This window comes from Protopterus annectens, chromosome 7.part0 (assembly GCF_019279795.1).
Source record: "Protopterus annectens isolate FY-2018-M chromosome 7.part0, PAN1.0, whole genome shotgun sequence".
In the NCBI taxonomy this organism is placed as follows: domain Eukaryota; kingdom Metazoa; phylum Chordata; order Ceratodontiformes; family Protopteridae; genus Protopterus; species Protopterus annectens.
Genome location: NC_056739.1, coordinates 925,318,663 through 925,343,345, shown reverse-complemented (window position 1 = coordinate 925,343,345; position 24,683 = coordinate 925,318,663). Strand labels below are relative to the sequence as shown.

The 24,683-nt window shown below is 35.3% G+C and overlaps 1 protein-coding gene across 3 annotated transcripts in view; it reads right to left on the bottom strand.

Annotated features, from left to right (window-relative positions):
• Nucleotides 1–309: 309 nt before the first annotated feature.
• PARP6 (poly(ADP-ribose) polymerase family member 6) overlaps nucleotides 310–24,683 on the bottom strand; it is a 1,412,227-nt gene continuing 1,387,853 nt past the window's right edge. For all 3 annotated transcript variants that reach the window (XM_044077510.1, XM_044077512.1, XM_044077511.1), the window contains one exon: nucleotides 310–1,946. In XM_044077510.1, the coding sequence (XP_043933445.1) occupies nucleotides 1,844–1,946 (103 nt within the window). In that variant the 3' untranslated portion in view covers nucleotides 310–1,843. The remainder of the gene's footprint in view (nucleotides 1,947–24,683) is intronic.

Below are 24,683 nucleotides of genomic sequence, written 5' to 3'. Positions count from 1 at the left end.
TATATATATATATATATATATATATATATATATATACATATTATTATTATTCATAATATTATTATATATATACTCATCTCATCCACAGAAAGCTTGTGACTACATATATCCAAGTCTTTCTTTCTAGCTCTTCAATATCTCAGATTTTTTTAACTAATTTTGCAATAATTACATTTACCTTAGAAATTTTACCTAATAAATTGCCATGGATTCTTTAGACTAGAATCTTATTTTTCGTGTACATTTACTAGGATTATACTGCATCAGATTACTACAGGCAGTGTAAAGAAATCTCAGCCTGAAACAAAATTGTGCAAAATATTTATTCATCCATCTTGTTTCACTGACATAACTTAAATAATACGAACAGTGAATAAATACCAAAAGTCAAACAGTTCACGCCACGATAGTACAAAAAGAGGGATACAAATCATAAAATACATGTTGTAAAGGTGTTCTGCAGTACTTTAATGTGAAACAAAGTCATTTGGTTTCATCTCAAGAAGTGTGACTTTTCTCAAAAGAACCAGATAAAAAGGAGAATTCAGAAAGCGCTCTGGGTAAAACTGATGGGGTAAACAAGGAGTCTTCTCTGATCTGCTTACAAAGGGTGCGATTTACACTAACATTCTTGCAGAATACCTCAATCCACTCTAACATTAAGGCTGATGCAAATGCAGATAAAAAGAAAGTAATTCTTCTCAAAATCTGTGCTGACATTTTTAACATATAAAGTCCATTACCAGGGCATCTTTCAACTTCTGATGGCAGGCAAAAAAGAGCAGTTAAAAAAGTCTGCTGGATAAGGTGCACGGAAGGTAATAAAATATGTGATCCCAGCCCTGTGTGATAAAACCTCTATAGGCAGGGCACATTATGATAATACAATCCAACTCACCTATGAAATGACAGATGTAGCAACAGGTCAATTAAGTGGCCATCTGAGGAGCAGCCTAATCAAGGATCATCAACATAACTAGAATTATTGGTCCAGAACTTTAAGCCAGCCATCATTTTCTCTAGAAAATGATCTCAAAATGTTTATTGACAATTTTGTAGGATCCATGTCACTCCTACCATAAAATCAGCAACACAATGTGCATTGTATATTGCACACATGCCTGCCTCATCACAAGAAAGAGGATGTGGATGAGACATGCTGTCAAACATGTACAAGATAGATCTGAGTGTCAAATGGAATCCGAAGCACACCTCAAAGATGCTCTCTGGAGAGAGCGAGTCTAAGCCATAGGACTGCAGCAATTAAATGAAATATATGTGTAAATGTGTGTGGATGGAGGGGGTGGGGGGAGTGTGCATACATGGCCAAAATCGGAAAATCTAAAACTCATGGCCACAAGCATACAAACAGGAGGAGCCAATATGGACACGATCTCCTCATAAGATGCAAGACCAGCCAGCAGTCACCTGGTTATCGCATCTAAAACTCCAGACCACATTCCTCGTGGTTTGCCTGTCTTTAAATCGCTAACATTTTTGGGAAGTTCTTCTATCTCTGGCAGAGTAATCCAACTCTCTTCTCATTGTTCACCATTCAGGAAAAAGCTCCAGCCATTAAAAAAACCCAGCATCACTTATAGTTTGCTTTTTCTTTCTCTTTGATAACATTATTTGTAGGTGCCACTAGAAAATTCTTAGCACTGCTGAGACAAAACTGTCTCTAAAGACAGCACCGACAATTCTTAGCTCCCCAAAAGGTGAGAAAAATTCCCCAGTCCATGCCATTTTTCCATTTTAGTCTGCCGGTGAGGGTCACAAAAGACATTATTGGCATTCCACCTGTGTGAACAAAGTTTAGTGCATCTAACCAATGTTTCTCTCTTCAGTTTGTGTAAACCTGAGTTCCAATCACACGTATAATTTCTTTCTGGATTTTGGGATCCTGAGTATTTATATTGGCATCTCCCACTTGTCCATCTTCATAACTACATGGAAATGAAAAAGAAAGAATAAGACACAATAAATAACTTTATAAACAAAATATACTACATGCCACTCTGTAGACACAGGAGAAAGGACAGTCTCATTAACCATGCAGAAACTACTTCATGGTATGATGTCTTCACTGCAATTATCAGTTTCATTTATTTATCTTACACACTACAATAATTTATTAAATAAATCATGATAAATCAGACATGAGGTAGAGGTATTGTAGAAACAGCAGCACGGTTAAAAATACATAGACTGTTAAAGTAATATTGACAAATTTTAAAAAATCACGTTTCAGAATGCTGCGCCTTCTTTGGGATGTGAACTCAATGTACTTTGAGTGTGAATAGCAGCATACATAAATAACTAATGCCAACGTACAAATTTTCATTAATATTTTGAACTGGCCTTTTAATTACCATGTCATATAATATTGCTAGTAGGTAAGGGGTCTTAAGGTCTCCAAAATTAAATTGATTTAAATATTTTGACCTATTCTGAATTAATTACTTTTTGTGATAGCATTCTATGGAAACATCATTTCACTGTGAGTGGTTGGTATACTTCAAAGATGCTCATATCTGAATCAACAAGGTTTTACACAGTTGCAAATGCAGTAATTGTAGACATCATCCTAGTTTTGGCACTATGGCAAGATCCTCATCCCATTTTTTTGCAGGTCACTCTGACATAGCCTAAATAATGTGAATGAATTTACATACATATAAGAAGATATAGCCAACAACAACTGAGAAAGATCTAATACAGAGATGCAGCTAGGGTGGGGCAAAGGGGGCAGCCATCCCAGGTGCATCATTGTACAAGAAAAGTTGCTGGAAGAACAGCATTTTGGCTTTTGCTAGTATGCACCCCAGACACACATTTGATGACATAGTCAGGGGAACAGGATTTCCCGTCTATGTAATAATGATGTGCATTTTGAAAGGGAGATTGTGGACCTAGGATTTAACTTGAATAAAAAAGGTTACAGGAAGACTAAGATAGATGGTATTATAAGCAGGAGTAGATGTCACAGACAGGGCAAAGCTAGACCATGGTTCTCAGCAAAAGTGCCGTCAGAGGGTAATGTGCCTAGCACAGACAATACCAATAGGGGTGACACTAAAGTTTGTTTTATGTTAACATACAGCAGTGATGCACAAGGTATATGTGAAATCATTAGGCGAAACTGGAAGGTCCTGCTGACTGATGATAAGACAGGCAGTATAGTGGGAGGGATTCCTTCATTTGGATTTAGAAGGAATAAGAATTTGAAGGACTTATTCAGTCAAGAACATGGGACTACCCAGAGAAACATAATTCAATGAAAAGGAACGTTTAAGAGTAGACAATGCAAAGCTTGTCCCTACATTATGGAATATAATCCATTTATACATCCATTAACAGGCAAGGAATATCATTTGAATAAATATGCAGATTGTAAAACACAAAATGTTATTTATTTAGCTATGTGCCAATATTGTACCTCCTTCTATGTAGGAAAAACAAATTGTATGTTAAAGGAAAGAATTCTGAAATATCTTTCAGCTATACGGTTACATAATACACACAATGCACTTTTCCAGTATGTGACAGGTAACCCTGGACATAGTTTTAGGTTTATGGTGCTGCAGGTTATACATATTAACATTAGGGGAGGAGATTTAGTTAACTATACAGAGAATAATGAGATGAAATGGATTATAGAGTTAGCAGCAGACAAATCTCCTGGTCTTAAGGATGTCATACCACTTAAGCCAGCCCTAAAAAGGAGAGTACAATATTAGAATAAGATTGGTTAATTATTTATTTAAATTTGGTTTTGTTTGAATTATGTTTTTCGCTGAAGAAGGGCTTAGACCTGAAAGTGCTCATGCATTTGTGATTTTATTTGCGTTTTTTATTTTTTTATATTTTTTATTAAAAGTGTGACTCAGCCTGGTGGTCCGACTCCTTTTTCATACGTTATCTTTTGGATTATTTTTGAGCAGTGGACCTTTAGTGAAGGACTTTCTTTTGTTTACTTTCTTCCAATGTGTGTGTGTCATGAAAAATTTTAAAGAAAACAATCTTATTTATTGGTTCCAGTTGCTACATAAAGAAAATGCTCTATCAGCTCAATATATAAGTTTAATATGGAGAAAGAACTAGGGTTACATATTCAAAGTTGTGTATAATATGTTGAAAAAGGAATAGAGACTATGCAACCAACAGTAAGAAAATATATTCCAAAATGTATTGATTTTTTAACGATTCATATACAACAAAAAATAAATGGGAATAAGATAGTATCTAAAGTCTATAAAACAATGAGAGCAGAGATACAATATTTTAAAGAATCATTCTGGAATTATTTTAAAATTATAAATAAAAAATCCCCAAACAAGGAAGACAAACAATTAATCTTAATGTCATCTAAACTAACTACATCTTCACTTAAATGGAAACTGTTCTCGTGGAAATTCATATATAGATCATTTTATACACTGCATAAAATAGAAATCATATTTAAACCTAGAATTACTTGTTGGAGATGTAAACTACATGTGAAAGCTGATTGGGAACATATAGTTTCTGAATGTGTCGAAATTAAATCATATTGGTAAAAAACGAATGACTTCTTACAGGCTTTATTTTCTGACAAATTTATATTGACCAAATCCTTAGTTTTTTTCAATACTCCAATACCTGAGTGTGTTACAAGGATGAAATACCCAATTCTGTGGAGTTTACTGTCAATTGCATGGAAAGTAATAACAAGGGACTGGGAAAATGACACTATTCCCTCCTTTAATGAATTCGGGAACATAGCCTCTGAAGTGAGTCATTTGGAGATTATCACAATAAGAACAAAACTACAAGAATCACTTCCTCATATAATTCATGGAAAGGACTAAATGAACTATTAAGCAAACAATGATCATTTTATAACAACTGAAAATATACATTTATATTTAATTGTGTGTTAGCAGATACCTTCTGTAAATAGTTGATTTTTAGTTTACCTGTTTACATGTTTTTTTTTGGATAAGGCAATGAATTCATGTTCTACTCTGTTTGACATTAATATAGTAATTTCATTGTTATTGAGTAGTTCTATTATTCATTCATGGTTTGAAAATTCTATGATCAGCTATGATCAGCAGCATATTGGTTTTTGTAGCACCTTGTATTAGAAGATGTGATTTCATAATGTTAATGAAGGTTTCCACCCCTCCCCTTTAAGAAAGCTTCAGAGATCTACATGAATTATAATTTAAATAAGAGGAACCATCCTAGTGTCAATAATAACTATTACAAAATTAGTTCTTTAATGGATCAATACAATGACACCTGCTCAGGTTCTAACCTGAGCAAGAGTCACTGAACCAGGTTTTGGTAAGACTGAAATAACTGCCTCTCTCCGTGAGGACAAAACTTTCAGGTGACGAGCATGAATTTCTGCTTCTACTAATTCTGGAACCACTTTACTTTTAAATTAAATCCTATAGTTCAACTGGCAAATCAAAGATGGTGGGAGTTTCTCCTTGACCAAACTACACAAGATATCAAGCATCTCCTCAGTCATGCAAAAAGCCATCAAGAGCACTGTCTGTCCATGCTTCAATACGAGTAAAATAATCCATCAATGCAGAGGTCAGTAAGCTGTTTAACATTAAGCCCTTCTGTCTCTGTTCTATACACTGGCTTGCAAAATTCTATAAATCCCACCAGAACATCAGAATATTATAAGCAGCATTTGTCAGTAATCTTTCCCCCACCTTCAGTAACCTGAACCCTTTTACATTCCCACAGTCTACTGATCATTTTCTCTGCCTTATGCTTCCTTAAATGCAAAAGGCTTTGGAGCAATAGGAGTATTCTCAAGACATTTGATTTACAAAGAGAAGACAGCATATTCTATCTGTTTTATGGATGGCTTCTTTATTCTGACTGTTTCCACCATGTTGTTTGCACCTATTTCTACTTCAGATGGTAGGACCTGAAGTCAGTTCTTCCATGTTTTAGCATGCCTCCATGTGTCTGCTACCTGTTATCCATGTGCTGTTTAATCTGATCTGTAATACACTGAAATTATCGCACTGAAGACTAATAGACAGGTCCTGACTGCACGACAGCCCCTGCTAGCCATCCATCTGATTCTGAAGCCATTGGCTGAATCTGTTTTCACTGTAGTAATAAACATTAAATATCTAATCAACACCTCCTCTATCAGGCTGTAACCTAATGCACACATTAGATGCAACATTACCAAACAGACAGATCAAAAAGTATATCTCTCACCTGTCCATATTTTCTCAAAATGTCCATATCTTTGCATTATATTTTTGGTCTGTTCCCATAACATTTGTGGTTTTCTGACAAATCATTGAGAACTGAAGTAACTAAATAATGACAAACATTTGAGTTTCAGACTTTAACTTTCTAAGTATATAACAGCAATAATTAAAACCTGTGCCTAATTTTGGGTCTTGCCCCCCCCCCCCCATTATTCTGACCTTGACAGATCTCTTGCTGAAGACGTTAAAAGGTATGCTGGAAAGGTCTCTACAAAGCAGACTATGAGTAGATGTTCATCTGTGATTATCACTTTATCTCATTTAGGTAGTGACTGGACCTTGGACATAAATACCTCAGTAGAAATACCCTGACATGTATCTATCACCACCATGAGTTTGAAATATCTTTCTGACAAGTTTGCTCACCACTGGCAGCTGCACTGTATGTGGGCCTCCCTGAACATCCTTTATCCCTGCATAAAACTCCAGTGCTCAATACAGAACTTCAAACCCTCTACAGATATCACTGAATGTCTGAATATTTTCCACAATTCTATCTGGGTGGTCCCAAGTGGGTGTAAATAATGATCAATGTGACTTCTCTCACTGGTTGTCAAGTGCTCATGCCCTAGTTTCTGAGCTACAGCCTGTCGACTTACAAAGCATTTTTAAATGGCATCAATATTCTGTAGAGAATTCACTGCCATATTTAAATTAGAAAATGACCCAATCACATGTCAAATATGCTCTTAGTTGCAGGACTTTTAATGAGGATGCCATTTGCTATTTTTTTTAAAGGCTAATGAAAATAAAATATTTCATATACAAACAAGTAGCCACACTAAGAACACTTAAAATTTCATATTCTATACCTACATTACAATATGTGGTAGAAAGGAAAAACAACTGTGTTGTAATTTGAAGCAGTCTTCTCACAGCAAAAAAGTAGTAGTTTCTCTTTAAACTGCCTGCTTTGTTGGGACCCTGTATAGCCTCCTTACTTAGTATTCACTTATTGTATCAGCAGGTGGGGAACACTAGAAGCACTCAAGCACCACTATTTCAAAGTCAGGGACTTAAGCATTTTAAATCTCACGCAGGCTGTTGCTCAAGCTTGAACAGTTGAGGCAAGCAGCCATAGGGTGGGAGTAGGTGGGTGACTTGAGGGTTAGAGAGCAGGAGGGGGATTTTAAGGTTACAGAGCAGGAAGGGAGTTTTAGGGTTATGGAGTGAGAAGGGAGCAGGACTTGAGTTTAATGGTTAGGGGGTGACTGGGAAATTTAGGTTTATGGGGTTGTGTTTTAGGAAATGGGAGTGAGGACTTGGGTTGGGAACTAACTGAGAGTTTTACGGTTACAGATTAGGTTCATGATAGGGCTATACAGTTTTGTAGGCTCACTGTTGTGAGGGCTATGTAGAAATGGGAGAGCGGGCTACTCTGATTTCGAGTACTTGTTTTTTCAAGCAAGTGGCAGTGAGCAAGTATGTTGCACACTACTAGCATGTAAGCACCTGCAATAGAGCCCAACAGGTGCATATGTTGTACTTCTCTGCTGCTTTTCTTTTAACTTCAACATCTGTGGATTAAACAATGTACCCCTGAGCAACATTGCAGCATATTGCAAAAGTTTTGTACCATAAAACCTGTACTGCTGAACATTATTCTAGAGCTATATAAAGGTTTAATTCTAAAAACAGTAACTCTGTTGAATCTTTTATTTAATTGGATGATTTGCTCACTTGTCACATACTCTAACAGCAAATATAAAATGCTGTTATCAAGTAGCTCAGATGTTCTCTACACTGCCTGTCAATTATTTGTAAATAGCTGTATTACTTTATTCAAATGCTGTGTCACTGACCAAAATTCCTTCTAAGTACATATTCATGCAGTGCAAGTGAATGTTTCACATTTTACTGCTGGCTACAAAAAGAAGCTTTTGTCACATTGCGCTGACTTATTCTGCTGCTCACAAGGACCATAAATATCATACTAACTTCAGGATGAAAAGTCTTGACATTTTTTTGTTTTAAATATTCACATTTACTTTTCAGCATACCATTCCAAAGTAAGTTGAAGGAGAGTGGAATACTATCGAGATATTACTCCTCTCTCAGATAATTATAACGTCATTAAGAAGACATTAATGTTCTCATAAACTGTATGCATGTTTAGAAAATCATCAGTTGCCCTTCATTTAGCTCTTGTCTTACAGTCAGCAAGGTATTTGTCCAAACACTTTGAGATAAAACTTAGACCACGTGTGCCACCACGACCAGTTTATTAACCACAAACATGAATATTACAGCACAGATGTTTTGAATTTTCATCAAATTTCACAAAACATAGCAAATATCAAATATGATCTTACATTTTTAAAAACATCTGAGAAACATTACGGGCAGCATTGACCACTCACCCTCAAGAAAGACAAGCAGCATTACACTCTACACTCACTCAAATCCTCAAACTGTGATAGAATGTACCTTGGCTCATCTCACAAAACTACTAAGAAAGAAGGGGGGGCAGAAGAAGGGTTAAATCAGAGCCACTCTTCTCCACCTGACACCTACCACCCTAATCTACAATACATCAGCCTGGATGAGTGGGAATAACTACACTCTCACACCAAAAGTCTGATCTAAACTACTACAATAACTTTTGTACCTGCTCAACCTTAATGACATAATTTCCTCCCGTCCTGTTTCCCAGTTTAACCCTCAATTCTCCAACCTATTCTAAAGCCTTACTACTTCTGATTCCAACCTAACCCACTACTACCCCCCCTTATTCAACTTACTACCCCCTTTTCTCAAAGTGTCCTTGGACAAATATGTCTGTGCCCAAACTTCATTTATGAAGCAGATTTTGCAAACTACTGTGACAAAATACAATGAAAAGAATACCTAATATGGATCCTTGGAAAAAGTCAATGGTTACAGATTAACTGCATCAAATGCATCAGCAAAGTCCAGGTTTACTGTGGTGCTATCAAACCATATGTCTACCGACTGGCTGTCCACTGCAAAAAGTTGATAGCACAGTTAAGCATGATTATTGTAACATTAAACAATGCTGATTACTATCAGTGTTACTACAAAATACATTCTGATTTGATAATTTGAACCCAATAATTTGGCGCCCTATTAAAAATTTGATACTTGAAAGTATGAGTTCTGAAACTTGGAAAAACACAATGCGATTCTCAGAAACAGCAGTGAAAGTTGCTGCAGTACATTAGAAACATTTTAAATCCCCTGTACCCCCCCCTCCCAATGTAGGATGGTGCCCTACACAGCCCTGCCACTTAAATATACTAACCATCAGATCTGTGCACTTCTTGAGAATTCTCTGATATTGCAATTTTAGACTTAGTATATATTTTTTCCCAAATCAGTCATATTTTTATAGTTCCAATGATCACACTTCCAGTCCTCAAATGTATTCTTTCAAATATTTTACAAAATGAGGCATATCACAGATACAATGATAGTTTCTGTGTTTTAGTTTTAAGACTAGAATGGAATCTTATTCAGTTTGGAGATCATTTGTAACATGTTTATAATAGTAATATCAGGGTATGCTCTTGTTTATTTCATATTTGGATCTGTACAACCACTTTAATATTCAGCAAAAGATAGTCAACAGTCCTTATAGATAGTCACTTAGTTAATATAAGGAAAGCTTTTTAATATGTCTACGTCAGGACACATACTTTAAAAATTCCATAGTTAGATCTGAAGGAATAAAGACAGAAATAATAAAATGACAATTAGTTAAAGCAATGAAAAAAAGATCACCTTGTCACTGCTTAAAACAATCAGCTCATACAAACAGTTAACACAAAATGTACGTTATTAGTTTTTCATGAACTAGCTTGACTAAAGAAATTCTTTTTATTCCACTTCTTTCTCTGATAAACTTAGCTATAACAGCCTTATTTTCACCTTTTATTTGATACTTAACTATCTGGAAACCAACCAGAGCCCTATTATATTTATCAAAGGAGGGTAATAGATAACTACTATATTTTTTCACATTAACAAAAAGGATATTTGTTATTTTTTTCCAAAACAACAGACACCTTATGTTGTTCTATTATGTTTAAGCTATGTAGAACAAATCATACTACCAGGATTAATTGTATTTTAAAATATGCACCAGCAAGAAAAATTGTGTAACCTTTGAACTTACTGAACCATGCAGAATCCCTGGTGGTATAACAGATAGTGGCATTATGTTCCGCAAGTCCATCAATGTTTATGCCACGTAGATCTGGTTGAATATATGTTATAATATACAGCAGACACTGCTGGGGGTTACACAGGAGAGTTCAACTGGGAAAACTGTCCCTGTTAGGATAGAGCAGCTGCCATTAAGTAGGACAACAATTTACAGTGAAGATTATATAGACCGGTTGCAGTAAATGTGCAAGAAAGCACTTGGTCACAATGTTAAACCCTTTCTCAAGAGTACAGTACCAGCACTAAATCAACAAACTTCAGCAGTGTTCATTCAGAACATACAATACATTAGCCATTTAACAGCTATCTCCACAAACTCTCAAGTTTCCAGTGCAATGTCACACGGCCAAAAAAAAAATAATAAAAAATGAAAAAGCCGCAGATGACAGGACACATTCTTCCAGAATCATAAAGTTAAGTAAAACTTTATATGCACCTTTTAATTAATAGCTCAAAAAGGTTTAAATTCATCATTAGAAGTCATTTGCATACCTGCTGTATAAAAATATCAAGTAATACTTCTACAATTAGGACATCAGTAAATGTTTAGCTTAAAGTTAAGCACTGGATAAAGCAGTTTAAAAAACTGTGTTCCAAAAATGTTCTTTTAAAGTTAAAGATTATTAGTTCAGGAATGTTAAATATTTCTAAATGCAAAAGGGTTAAATCACAGAAGCAGGCTACATCAAAGTGTTCGCATAATGAGTCAGCTTCTATCAGTACGGTTTTAGACTTAAATAACACAAATCCTTGAGTAAATGTTTCAGCACATACAATTCAGCTTACAGAGTTAAGCTGTAGTACAGTTTTAAATACAAATATTCAGAATGTAATACCTTCTTGTTTACATGTAATTTGAGGTACAAAGTTAAGTACCAATATGGCAAAAACAGACAAAAACATCAGTGTTGTCGCTAGTTCTATAACAAAGGATTTTCAGCTCATCTATAAAGGGTGTGGCAGTCCAGTACCAAACCACAGCATTTATCTGTCATTGTTTAAGGTTAAAAAAATGACAATATTTCATTGTTTACAGAAAAATAATGGAATAATGTACTGATCAATACAGACAAATCAACTTCAGTTACACATAGATCTTTAATAGAGGGCATAAATGCAGTTTTGTCAGGATTTAAAGGGTCAACAATTACAGCAGCTAACAGTTCAAAGTGTAACAGCTCCATACTAGGTATAAACATGTCATTAGAGTTATATAAACATGTCATTAGAGTTATATGCTGTTTTAGCTTCAGTAACAAGATTTTTACAAATGTACAGAATTTGAAAAAAATGGTTGAGACAGGAACATGCAGATTTATGGTTTAAAAATAAAATATATTCCAGTTCAGCTAACACAGCTAAAATGCTCAGAAAGAGATATTGGATGTGGCTAGTTAGAAAAAAAGGGTAACCCTCTGCATCTATATTGTGTAGGGTATATCAGAATTGACAGTCAAGTTAATTCGCAGAATAAAGGGTTTACAGTTACAGATTTGGCAAATTTTTTTTGTTCATAGGTTTGTACTAGGCTATCTGCCCTAAGGCATTTATAAGCCTAGCCAGGAGTGTGTGTATGTTACCCATCATCCCTGATGAGAATACTATGCCCTTTTGGTTTTTTTTAGTTCATGCCTCTGTCTAGTAGTGACACAGAGATGACCTCCCCAGAGTAAACCTCTCCCTCCCACCCACGTCGAGATTTCTCTTGAATAGAGGTCAGTGAGGGCTCTCTGCCCTAACATGGACTGGGATCTGTTCCAGAGTGTAGGAGAGCTGGGGGGTCCTCTGTCCCTATGAATCCATCTCCCAGCATTTCCCATCTGAGTTTTAAAGTACTTGTTCTTGTGGCTCTGATGGATTTGATTTTCTGAGGTGGGAGCATGTCATTCCATTAAGACATGATTGTCACCTTGGACACATGGCCTTGTATCACAGGCACAGTGAGTTGAGAGCAGGCGGTGGCATGAGCTGAGCTTTTTTAGACCCTTTTTTCATATGGTTAAGACCCTTTTATGTTTAAGACCCTTTATCCTCTTTGGTTTCAAACTTTTACCAGGCAGGTGTCGGGTGAGATCCGTCATCTGTGTTATTGTTTTGTTTAGCAGTCATTGGTTAAGAGCTTTGTATTAAAGTGTTGCAATGCATAAACAATATTTTAATACAGACAGAGACAAAAAGCATTCACAAATATTAAATAATGATTTGTTAGTTTACAGAATGTAAAAGTCAATGCTACATTGTAAAAGTGACAGTACAGTCAAGAGTTCAAATCTTATGCATAAAAACAGTACATCATAAATAGTATGTGTCAATAAAGCCACAGATTCAATTCTTATGTTATGAAAAATAGACAAGTAAGCATCCAGAATCAGATCAGTTTAAATCTGGTAATAAATATATTTATGTAATCAGTTTAAGACTGTATATAATTCATACAGAAATTGCAGTTTACCAAGAACACCAGATCAGATTACAGACAGCTTAGCAAACTGAACTAAGGACACTACTGTATGCCATACAGCAGTATGGTAAAGATCAGTTTAATGCAGTTGCAGTTTTTACTATTTATCCCAAAAATTGTAGACAGTAATGATACATTCTTGCAGCGTTCAGTAGTACTAAAAAGTTAAATGACATCAGCTAAAGGAACAGCTATGGTAAGACAGTGGGTGGAGTTTGGCTCACAGAACAGTACGTTAAAATCTGAGTGTCATGAGAGTAAATGTAAAAAGTTCAACAGTTAAAATTAATTTTATATACATGTAAAAATGCACAGTGTTAAATTACTACTTTAGTTTCTTTAAGATTATCAGTTTGCTTACAGACTTGAAATAGTTTATTAGCACCAAATGTTTATTTCATGCAGAAAAATGTAAATAAAGTCAGGGCAACAAGCACTGCTATCAGTTTATAATTGTTAAAGATGCAAATGTTATTTTAAGGACATGATACTAAATACATCAAGAACTATAGCCACCCAGCCTTGCACAAGAGATGAAAAGAAGAGCTTTAAATGGCCTAACTACAAAAAGACCAAACCAAACATAGTTCTATGCACGGGGGAATGCACGGTCCAAACCATTTCCACGAAAAACAAAAGTGGACCAGCAGGAGCAGATTCAGATGAAAAATACAATCCTTTATTACAAACAGACCGGTTTCAGCACAACCTGCCTTCTTCAGTGTAGGACAAACAACAGTGCCCTATTCACAATGTAATAAATACAAAATGTAAACCAATAGGCAGACAGAAGTCATGAATATTGATGAAACATAGAAATGTGAAAAACAGCCATAGCCCAAAGAATTTCATCATACAGCATCAAAACTAGTATTGATAAAAATCTATCTTGCATCCAAAAATTTCTACATTAAATCTAAATCCTATGAAAAACATGGGACCTCCTGAAACTGGGTATATACATAGAAATACATATTCAAAAAAAGGAAATACATCCAAAAATGGACAATAATCAATAGTGAACTGTGGTACACCATATAAAAAATCCAACTGTCTAATGAATTATTCATTATGTTAAGGATAAATATTAGACATCCAAAAAGCAAACAAGTCTAGGATTTGTTCATCATAAAAAATGATGAAAGACCACAAAGTAGAATACAATGTTCCAAACTAAACATCCACAAAGCAGTAACTCCCTGGACCTATTTATCAAAAAACCTGAGGAGAAATCACAAAATAAAATAAAATGAAAAACATGATTTGAGACTAGACATATACTATGTAACAGTGAACTAATCTGAAAAACAGATTACCGATGGTGAACCATGGTACACCAATCAAAGTATTCAAATGTTTATTGAAAGATTCATCATATCTTAGATATCCTGCAAACCATGAAAGACCACTGGATAGACAACAAATCTATAATAATAAAGACTATACCTCAACCGAGCAAAAATGCCCTGGTCCTATTTATCAAAAAACATGAGGACTGAGGAACTATAGACATTCATAATTGAAAACTGGACCTGTACTATTCAACAGTAATGTGGTCTAAGAACCTAAATATAAAAGGCCAACTATAGATGATCGTTAAGTCCAGGAGGAAAAAGACCCCCTAGTGTAATTATCCAGTATTTCTCTTTGTGATCTAGTAGGCCGTGCCAACCCTGTTTATGGCAACGGTCACCTATAATACGATCTATGACCATGAAATTGAATTTGGCCTGTGGATGTTTGAGAGTATGTTGGTACAAAGCACTGGTAGATTTATGATTCTTAATATCACTGCGATGTTCATTCATTCGAGATCTAAGGGGCCTAGAAGTTTGGCCCACATAGAATGCACCGCAATAACAAGTAGCTAGGTACACAACCCAATCACTACCACAGTTACCAAATATTTTGATGTTAAATATCTGGGTGGTATTGTGACTTGAAAACTCCTTAGATTTATTCATATATGAACATGAACCACAATGGCCACAGGGAAAAGAGCCAAATAACTCTTCACCTTGTAACGTAAGTTGTTTATGAGTAATCCCTCCACTACCTATGTGTTTATAATGTGATAAGTACGATCCCAATGTTTTGCCTCGTTTATAAGAAAAACGACATTGTTGTCCCAAGAGTGACCTCAAATGATCATTGGCCAGCAGGATGTTCCAATGTTTATTGATGATATTCCTGATCATATTAATATTTCTACCATAGGTGGTGACAAAACGTATGGGAGTACTTAATGTATTGTTTTTCTCCGATTTGTATTCCAACAATTTTTCCCAGTTAATTTGGTTGACCCTGCATCTGGCTAGGTTAATGTCTTTATGGTCATAGCCCCTACTGGCAAACCTATTACTTAAATCCATGCTAGCTGATTCATATTCAGCATCCTTAGAACTAAAATAATACATGAATTGTGACACTGGAATACTCCTGATAGTGTGGCGTGGGTGCATGCTAGAAGCATGTAGCAGGGTGTTATATTGTGGGTACTTACAGAAAACCTTGCTAGATAATGTAAAATCATGATTTCTGAAAACCGTAACATCCAAAAAGTTGATCGTGTTCTGATCATATGACAATGAAAATTCCAGTCCCCATATATTGCTGTTGAGATAGTCAACAAATTCACATAAGTAACCCAAATCCGCATGCCACACTAACCAGCAGTCGTCCAGGTAACGTCGCCAGATGTCCATTTCAACCTGATAGATGCTGTGTAAATTGTCATAAATCATGTACTCCTCAAAATAAGCCATGAAAAGGTCTGCATAAATAGGAGCAAAAGACGCTCCCATAGCCGTACCTTGCAATTGCCAATAACATTGGCCTTGAAAATATAGCACATTTTTATTGAGTACATGTTCTGACATACAGATGAGTAAAGTATTGAACCCGGGTGAATATAGATTTGCTCTGTTGAGCCAGTACTGAAGGGATTGTAAACCTTCCCAATGTGGAATACTGGTGTATAATGCTTTTACATCTAAAGTACACATATACCATCCTGGTTCTAACTGGGTATCCTGGATAATCTGTAAAAATTGGGTTGTGTCCTGCAGCCTTGCCCTAATCAAACCCAACAAAGGCTTGAGGTATTTCGTGAGAAATGCCGATAGGGGTTCAGTAAGAGATCCTATTCCAGAGACAATAGGTCTACCAGGAGGTTTGTTAAGTGATTTGTGAATCTTAGGCAAAAGATACAGAATCTGTTTAGATGGTTCTGACACAGTCAATGACGATAAACATTTTTTACTAATAATCCCCTCTTCAAAAGCAAGCTTTAAAAAGGAATCAATTTCATCTTTGAAATTAGGTGTGGGATATGCATGTAACATGTTTTGTCCGATAGTTGTGACATCCCTTCCTGTATATAATCATCTGTATTGAGAACCACCACAGCACCTCCCTTATCCACTGAAAGTACTGTAATTTCCTTGTTGTTACGTAGTTGATCCAAAGCCAACCTATCACCTGAAGTGAGATTATTTTGTAACATAACATGCCCATAATTCTCAAAATGAAGGTCCCTCAAAATAGAATCCATAAAAATGGAGACATATTTATTCATAGGTGGTTGAAATGACGATCTACCAAACCTAAACTCATCTGATACCCATGAACCATCCTCGGCAAAAAACAATTTTAAATTGAGATTACGGCAAAAAACCTGCAAGTCCTGGATGATATGATATTCTTGAGAGAAAAAAGCTGGTATATAATTAAGTCCCTTATTCAATAAGAATATTTGTTCCTCAGATAATACAGTTCTTGAGAGATTTAATACATTCTGATTAGAAGTCAGAACTGAAACTAGCTCAGAAAATTGTTCAGTAGACCCTGAAACGAGACATGCGGAGGTTCTTTTCTTGTGCTTCCTGCCCCCCCCCCCCGATGTCCTGTGCCCCTTTCTAAAGAGATATTTCTATTACTTTTCTTTCTGTTTGGAGAAACCCTATCAGAAGTCCCCTCACTATCCATTAGGGAGGAATCATCCCCTGAAGTGCTAGTAAAAGAGCTATCTCTATTTTTCAAAATAGATCGAGGTCTCTTTTTGGTACGTGTCGGCAAATCTGACCGACCGACTAAACTCAAATGGTCTACCCCGTTGATAATCCGAATAGTCCCTGTGAAACTTTTTAATTTTACGTTCCTTGATAATCTTCTCATGTTCAGTCAAATCTTGTGAAAGTTTTTTAATATTGTCTTGATATTTCAAAGAGGATTCAAACTTACTAACATCCGAACATAATGTCTTAATTTCCTGTATATTCATATCAACAGTTCTTTCATAGTATTGTAATAAAATATTCACAAATGACATGGACCCCATCTGTAATGCTTCTTTCCAATCCTGATTCAACTTGTCATCTGGTCTCCCCACTAAAGGTTGGAGACGTATTCTGAGTCCCCTAGGGGCCATATTCTGAGTAGAATATGCTCAAAATAATTTTAGATGCCAAATATTGGATCTGAGTGTTTTAAATGCCTTAGTAAGAGAATGAAAAAAACATATCACAATCCACTATCAGTGGTTGTTCCATATTATCCGGATCATTGCTTGGTGGGGTGTCGATCCCAAAAACACCTATATCCTGCCTATCAGCACATAATCCGGACAAAATACTATTCAGGTCCATGCTGCGAATAGAGGTTGAAAAACCCACACTACTAGAGACAATAAACAGAAATATTAAATAGAGTTTTAAAGACCCAAAACGTACCAAAAAGTAAAGGATTCCTCAAGTAGACTATGTTCCCAAATTACACTTATAATCCCAATATGGGGCACAGGAAACATACAGACCGACAGGAAGCACACAACAATTCCGAACCAAATTGAAAGGCTAGATCAGTTTGATGTTAAAGTCAGGACTAGTCAACACCGAAAATGTATATCCTAACCATTGGTTAAAAAAACATGTTTATCACCATGAGAATTAGTCAACTCAAATAAGATTCAATCCACCATACAATGATTTAACATGAATAGAAAATCTATCCATTTATTCTGTGGAACCGAGCAGTGGATGTGAATCCATAGTCAAAACAAAAGTAAAGATTAGGTAAACTACAGTGATCGATATGTAACTACCAGTATCCTAGTAATGAAAACTAAGATGTTACAACAACAGTAACTATAATATTTGAAAACAGTGACTGTAATGAACAACAATCCCAAAGTTGTATAAAGATGATACCATATAACTTAAAAAACTTTGATGTGAAACTATAAAGTCTTACTAGTTAGACAAATAGCATCAGCCACAGCTATATAATGATCTATATTAATAGAGTTTGTTAGAGTCCAAACATACATTCAGTATCATGAGACCAGGTCATCTATTGAAACACACAGGCCCCTATGGAGACTATCAGAACTATTAATGCCCATATACAGACAGTTTAGTAATCATGGAAATAGCATCAGCCACAGCTATATAATGATCTATATTAATAGAGTTTGTTAAAATTCAAACATACATTCAATATCATGAGACCAAATCATTTATTGAAACACACAGGCCCCAATGGAAAGTATCAGAACTATTAATGCCCATATACAGACAGTTTAGTAATCATAGAAATATGTGTGTCCAAAGACCCCCAACTGCCCCTTCTACTGCTGTTAAACTATTGTTATCAAAACACAACTATATGCAAGTTTAATTATGGTCAGGCACATATGGAAGAGTCATAGATAATAAAGAAATATAGTAGTATATGACACTACATCCTCAAATGAACACCTCAAACCATGAAATCCGGATGTTAAATAAACTAATGGAAAAGCGTTACCCCAGTAAGCAAGGAATCAAACCTGACCCCTGTAATACTCCAACTGTATTAATGAGAGACAATGTACAACAGGGAAAAGTGTAACCTATCAAACAGTTGACAAGCACAGTTGCAATAACCTACTATTATTGTGTTAAAATGGCATCCTATTGTCTAAACAGAAATCAATAGGTAGATCCTATCTAAACAGTATCCTACTGACAAAAATATTACATATATAGCTTATACATGAAACATAAGGAGAAGAATAGAAAATATATCCAAAACAGTTTCCCAGTAGGAGGCAATATCAAGTTTACACTATTGACCAATTCAAAATGAATACAAAAATCATAACTCAAGTCCATAACAGAGATAACTTGAATTCTTAAAGATGTATTCCCTTTACGTTTCGTCGAACCTCTACCCTGAGAGCATATGTCGAATAAGATATAAGCCAACAAAAGATAGTCCACCATTACTATAAGATAATCATAAGCCCTTCACGGTTGAACTCACATTCTTCATATACGACCCACACGATGCTCCGTGACATAAACACCTGTAGTTGAAATCCCCCATGAGTAAAAGTTACTAACTACAAAAAGGACACTTCAACATTAAAGCAGGCCTTCCTTTACCTCATCAGTGACTGGGACAATGCAGAGTAAAATTTGGCAAAAGCTGTGTTGCAGAAATTGTCTATGTGTTTCAGTTATTTCTTCAATGTTTGTTTAAAGTTAAAATGTGTGAGTTAAAGCAAGTATGTATGTTTTCAGTTATACAACAGTACTAGTTTCAGTATATGTTTTATTTATGTTCAGGCAATACTGACAAAAATATATTAATAGTTTAGTCTCCGGAATATAACAATAATAGATTTCAGTTTATTTTTTTTATCTGTGTTCAGGTAACACTATCAAAATGTTCTCAAGTTTTAAGACAATTGCACAACAGTACTAGTTTTCAGTTTATCTATGTTCAGACAATAATGACAGGAAAACGTACCAATAGTTTGATTTTCAGAATATAACATTTACCAGTTTTCAGTTAAGTTTTTATCTCTGTTTAGGTAACACTGGCAAAAGATATTCCTTTCGTATTAGTTTAGTTAGTTTCTAGAATATACACAGCTATTTTAAAGGTTCAGTATAAATATGTATCAAATTTCAGTCAAGATTCAGAATATGACATTCATACTCATTTATGTGTTCAATATAGTACATTTCAGTCAAATTTCAGAATATAAGAATTCAGTTACTTCACATTATTCAGTTAGTTTTAAGGGTAAAGTAACATAATTATTTCTAACAGGTTATTACATCATACATTTCTACTATATCATTCTTCACATTATTCTGTCATTAGTTTAAGGGTAATGTAAAAAAATTACATTATTCAGTCAGTAGTTAAGGGTAAAGTGACAGAATTATTTGTAACAGGTATATTACTTCATACATTTCTACTACATCATCCTTCACATTATTCAAGTGACAGAAGTATTTATTACATGCTTATTAAGATAAGTTATCTAAAGAATAGGTAGTATTAGTTATTCAATATACCGAAGGCACAACAGGGCAGGTTTAATTTGTTAATTTATTTACAGATTACAGTGCACTTTACATAATTATTGTACATTAGTCAGAAAATTAAAAGAACACTAACAGAAAATGCAAAGGTATAGACCTGAAATACAGAAAGTATAGGTTTTAATAAATTATAGCTCAGAAATATTCATAAAATATTTTAGACACAAATTTAGGAGGCAAATATCTATTACAGCACATAAGTTAAAAAAGTTAAGTAGCGTTATTAGCAAATCTAGATGAAACTTTTTAGACACAAGTTAATACAATATATGGTAATTATGCTTTAAGACCAATTATAAAGTTATTCCTTTAGTGCTGATTTCAATGAATCTTCAGAAAATAGCCAACATGCTTGATAGGCTATACAATAAAAAAGAAAAAAATGGATTAAACAGTACAAACATTTAAAGATTTAAATCTATGAACAACAGTGAAAGGTTTTATTTGCTATAAGAGAGAGGCATCATGTTTCATTAAGGCACCAATTCATAAGGTAAAAAACATAGACAATAGTGTAATTTTACCATTACAGCATACAGAGATAGGGAAGAAAAATAGGCAGGGTTAACAGTTCATACTCTGTCTAACTTAAATAAAGATTCACAAGGATGGGGTAAGGATGTGTATGGCATTTTAATTAGATTTAACAGCCACAGAATTAAAAGGCACTCATTTTCAGAATAATGTGCAGGCTTTGGATATATCACTCATAAATCAAAACTTAGACTTAAGGACTCTAAAGGCTATAAATCTAGGTAATATGAAAATTAAATCATAAAGTTAACAGACTTCAAGCCTAATGGTCAAAACTAAAATTGCAAATTTATTTACCAAATAAAGAATTTATTTTCAGATTATGAGTCAGGTAGCATAAAGCTGTATACAGTAGTTAGCAATATAAATGTAATGTAACTACAAAAGTAGGTCCCTGTAAACTTTCATCAGGGACCTTAGAGGCAGCTGTTAGAGTTAGGGTATTCTCAGTAAATTCACTATAGCAGATTTAGGGAGAATAAGGCCTGAAAATATAGTCAGACATGTATGCATTCAGTTTCAGAGAAAGTTTATTAGAAAGAAAAGATGAGCATGGAATGTGCAGAAAATACAGATATACAGAATGTTCCTTACTCAAGGGAAAGATGCAACATTGCCAGCTACAAAATGTTCCTTTCTCAAGGGAAAGATTTACACAGCAATGGAATACTAGATAAGAAGGCACATGCAAGACTAGGCTTGGAAACCAAGGTAACCAAGGCTAAGGAGCCATGTAAAGTATTACAGGATTTTGGTATTATTAAAATATACTTCAGATACAGTTAGGGAAGTCAGCTAGTTAATTTGACCTGACATACAGAAAAGATTAAATATCCAGCATTTTAGAAAGAAAGCTACAATACAGATACTCAAGCCTGAGTACAAAAGACAGGTCAAATAAAGACAGTTTCAGTTTACAATATTCAGGACAATCAGAATATATATGCAGAAACTTTTGTTCATTTTAAACCTGAAACTGAACTAATAACTGACAGGGCACTAAGATACTGGCCTCAGCGTGCCCACATAAAGTCACTAGCGTATATCTGTAAATTAAAGGTTACACATCTAAGATGTTTTTATCTGCAGTAACAACCGCAATTTATTTTTATTACCAGCTAGTTGTTTCTACAGAAGTTACAGGATCTTAAAGCTACTGGACTAATTACCAGGAGGCTACGCTAGCAGAGTGTTATTTGTTTTAATGTTAATTGTACAGCTCTACTATATTTGTTACTAATAATATATACTGGTATAATGAATCTATGTCAGCATGGTCTTTGATTTCTGCACTTTTCAACAGACATAGTCCTCTTACTCCCATCACTGACAAATTTCTGCTAGTCTCCAGGCGCTAGAAAGGAAACCTAAGCTATACTGCAAGCATAGTCAAGCCCTGGCAGTCCGCTGCTCCTGATATATAGAGAGAACAAGAGTTAACCTCTTTCAGGAAATAGATATACACTAGAAAGGTATCTATCATTTTCTAAATAACCTCCAGAAGGAACGGTAACTCCCAAATATGTACATAAGCGCTGTTATCCAACTGATAGCTAGCGCTCTGGGTTCAACAAAAAGTAACAGCTCCCCTCTTAAAAGTAACACCATAACAAATAAAAAACATAAATTATCAGAATTAATCATACAGACAATTACTTATCTAGTGTGCCTGTATGCCTATCTCTTAGCACAAGGTATAATTTCTCCAAAAGGCAGCTTACCATATGTACTGGCCTTAACTTTCATGCATTTGGACAACCTTGTAAACTGACTATACCCCGCTCCGCTCGCCCTCGCTGCGCTCGGGCTCGCTTCATGCCCCACCCTGCCCCCATATCCCACCCGCCCCCAGTAACCCTAAATTTATACTTATGTGACCCCACCCCCTCATTATCTCTTAGCCAATCGTATGTTATCTCCTCACTGGATGTTACCATCCCCTCTAAACTTGTACATTTTCTTAAAGAAGCACCGAAAGTCTACTGCAATGAAACCCATTCAACCTAACTATACGAAGTCAATATTAAATACTTTATTTCTTATGATACCACTTTTTACTATTACTTACCTAGCTACCAAATATGAAGACCAACCCTACTCAGGGTACCACTACCCAATATGTCATACCCGTTCTGCCCTATCCAAACACAGCAATAGACCTGACATTCAACAATTATATTGTAAAATTCCTATGCCTACCTATCATTACCACTATTAACTCAACCAAAATCACCCCAAGTCAATAAAGGATCAGAAGTTATTACTGAAGCTAATTAAACTATTAGAATATCTCAGAAAAAATATCACTAAATATGGTGATATCCACCCCAATCCTGGTCCCACAACCATCAATAACTCTAACAACCTGTCAACAATTCCAAGTTCAACCAACTCCCTCCAAATTTACCACCTAAATATAAGAAGTATCAATAATAAAGTGCACAACCTACATGCTCTATTAGCCACACACCATCCAGACATAATTTGTTTAACTGAAACTTGGCTAAAACCAGGGACCAAAGATAATGAAATCTTGCCACCTGGCTACAATATATACAGGGTTGACCGCTTAAAAAGAAAGGGAGGAGGCATAGCCGTACTATACAAAAACACTCTAAATCTAACTTTAAACAGCATGCAACCACCCAAAATCTCCAACGCTGAAACACTAGCCTTAAAACTACAACTAAATAAAGAAAAAAGCATAAATCTAATTACACTGTATATCCCTCCTGGGAACAATGTAGATACACTGGAAAACATACTAGACTGGCTAAATAAAAACTGCCCTCAAGAAACCATAATCATGGGTGATGTCAACATTGACTGGAACCTGTGCTCTGTAGAATCTAATCCTATCCACATTAACCTCTATGGATATTCCCAGATCATAAACACTTCCACCAGAATTGGTAATGCAGACCAAAAAGAAAGTATTCTAGACTGGATCCTAATAAATTGCCCACCCCACACATACATGTCCGGGACCGCTCCAAATGACCTTAGTGACCACCTCATCACATATATCAGGAAAAACAAAACAGGACTCTCCAAAACCCCCATTGTATAGGTCAGTTAGAAATAAGAAGCAGTTCAACCTTTTAAACTTTTTGACTGAACTCAAATCTTGTAACTGGACTAATCTTATACATCTCCCTATAGAGGAAGCAGTATCTACATTTAATACTACCTTCCTAGCCATACTTGATACTCACGCTCCTAAAAGATTAATTAAAACTAAAACTAATACTGCACCCTGGCTCACAAAAGAAACTAAATCCAAAATCAAAATCAGAAATAAAACATGGGAAAAATGGCGCTCAACCAAACTTCCCCTAGATCGGATAAAATTCCAGCAGGAAAGAAAACTAAAAAATCCATACTAGCTGATAAAAAAAACTACTATTCCCAACTACAAAATAAATATCACGACAATCCTCAAAAATTCTGGGCTGGTCTCAACAACCTTCTTCGCCCAGGCAAATCCTCCACTCCTACCCCAGAAAAGGTATCTAATAAAACACCAATAGAGGTTGCCAATACTTTTAACTCTTCTTTTACAGATACTATCCAAACCTTAGCCAACCAACTACCTGCCACCTGCTGCCCTATAACCAAAAACATCCCTGAAACCACATCTACTTTTAATCTACAACCTGTCACCACTTCCAAAATAAGAGCCTTACTAAAAAAGTTAAAACCTACTACTCTCGCTGTAGACCAACTCCCAGCCGAATATTTACAATTAGCCGCTGATGTCATAGCTTACCCCATAACCATACTAATTAATCGTACCATCAAGGAATCTAATATACCCTCAATTTGGAAAATATC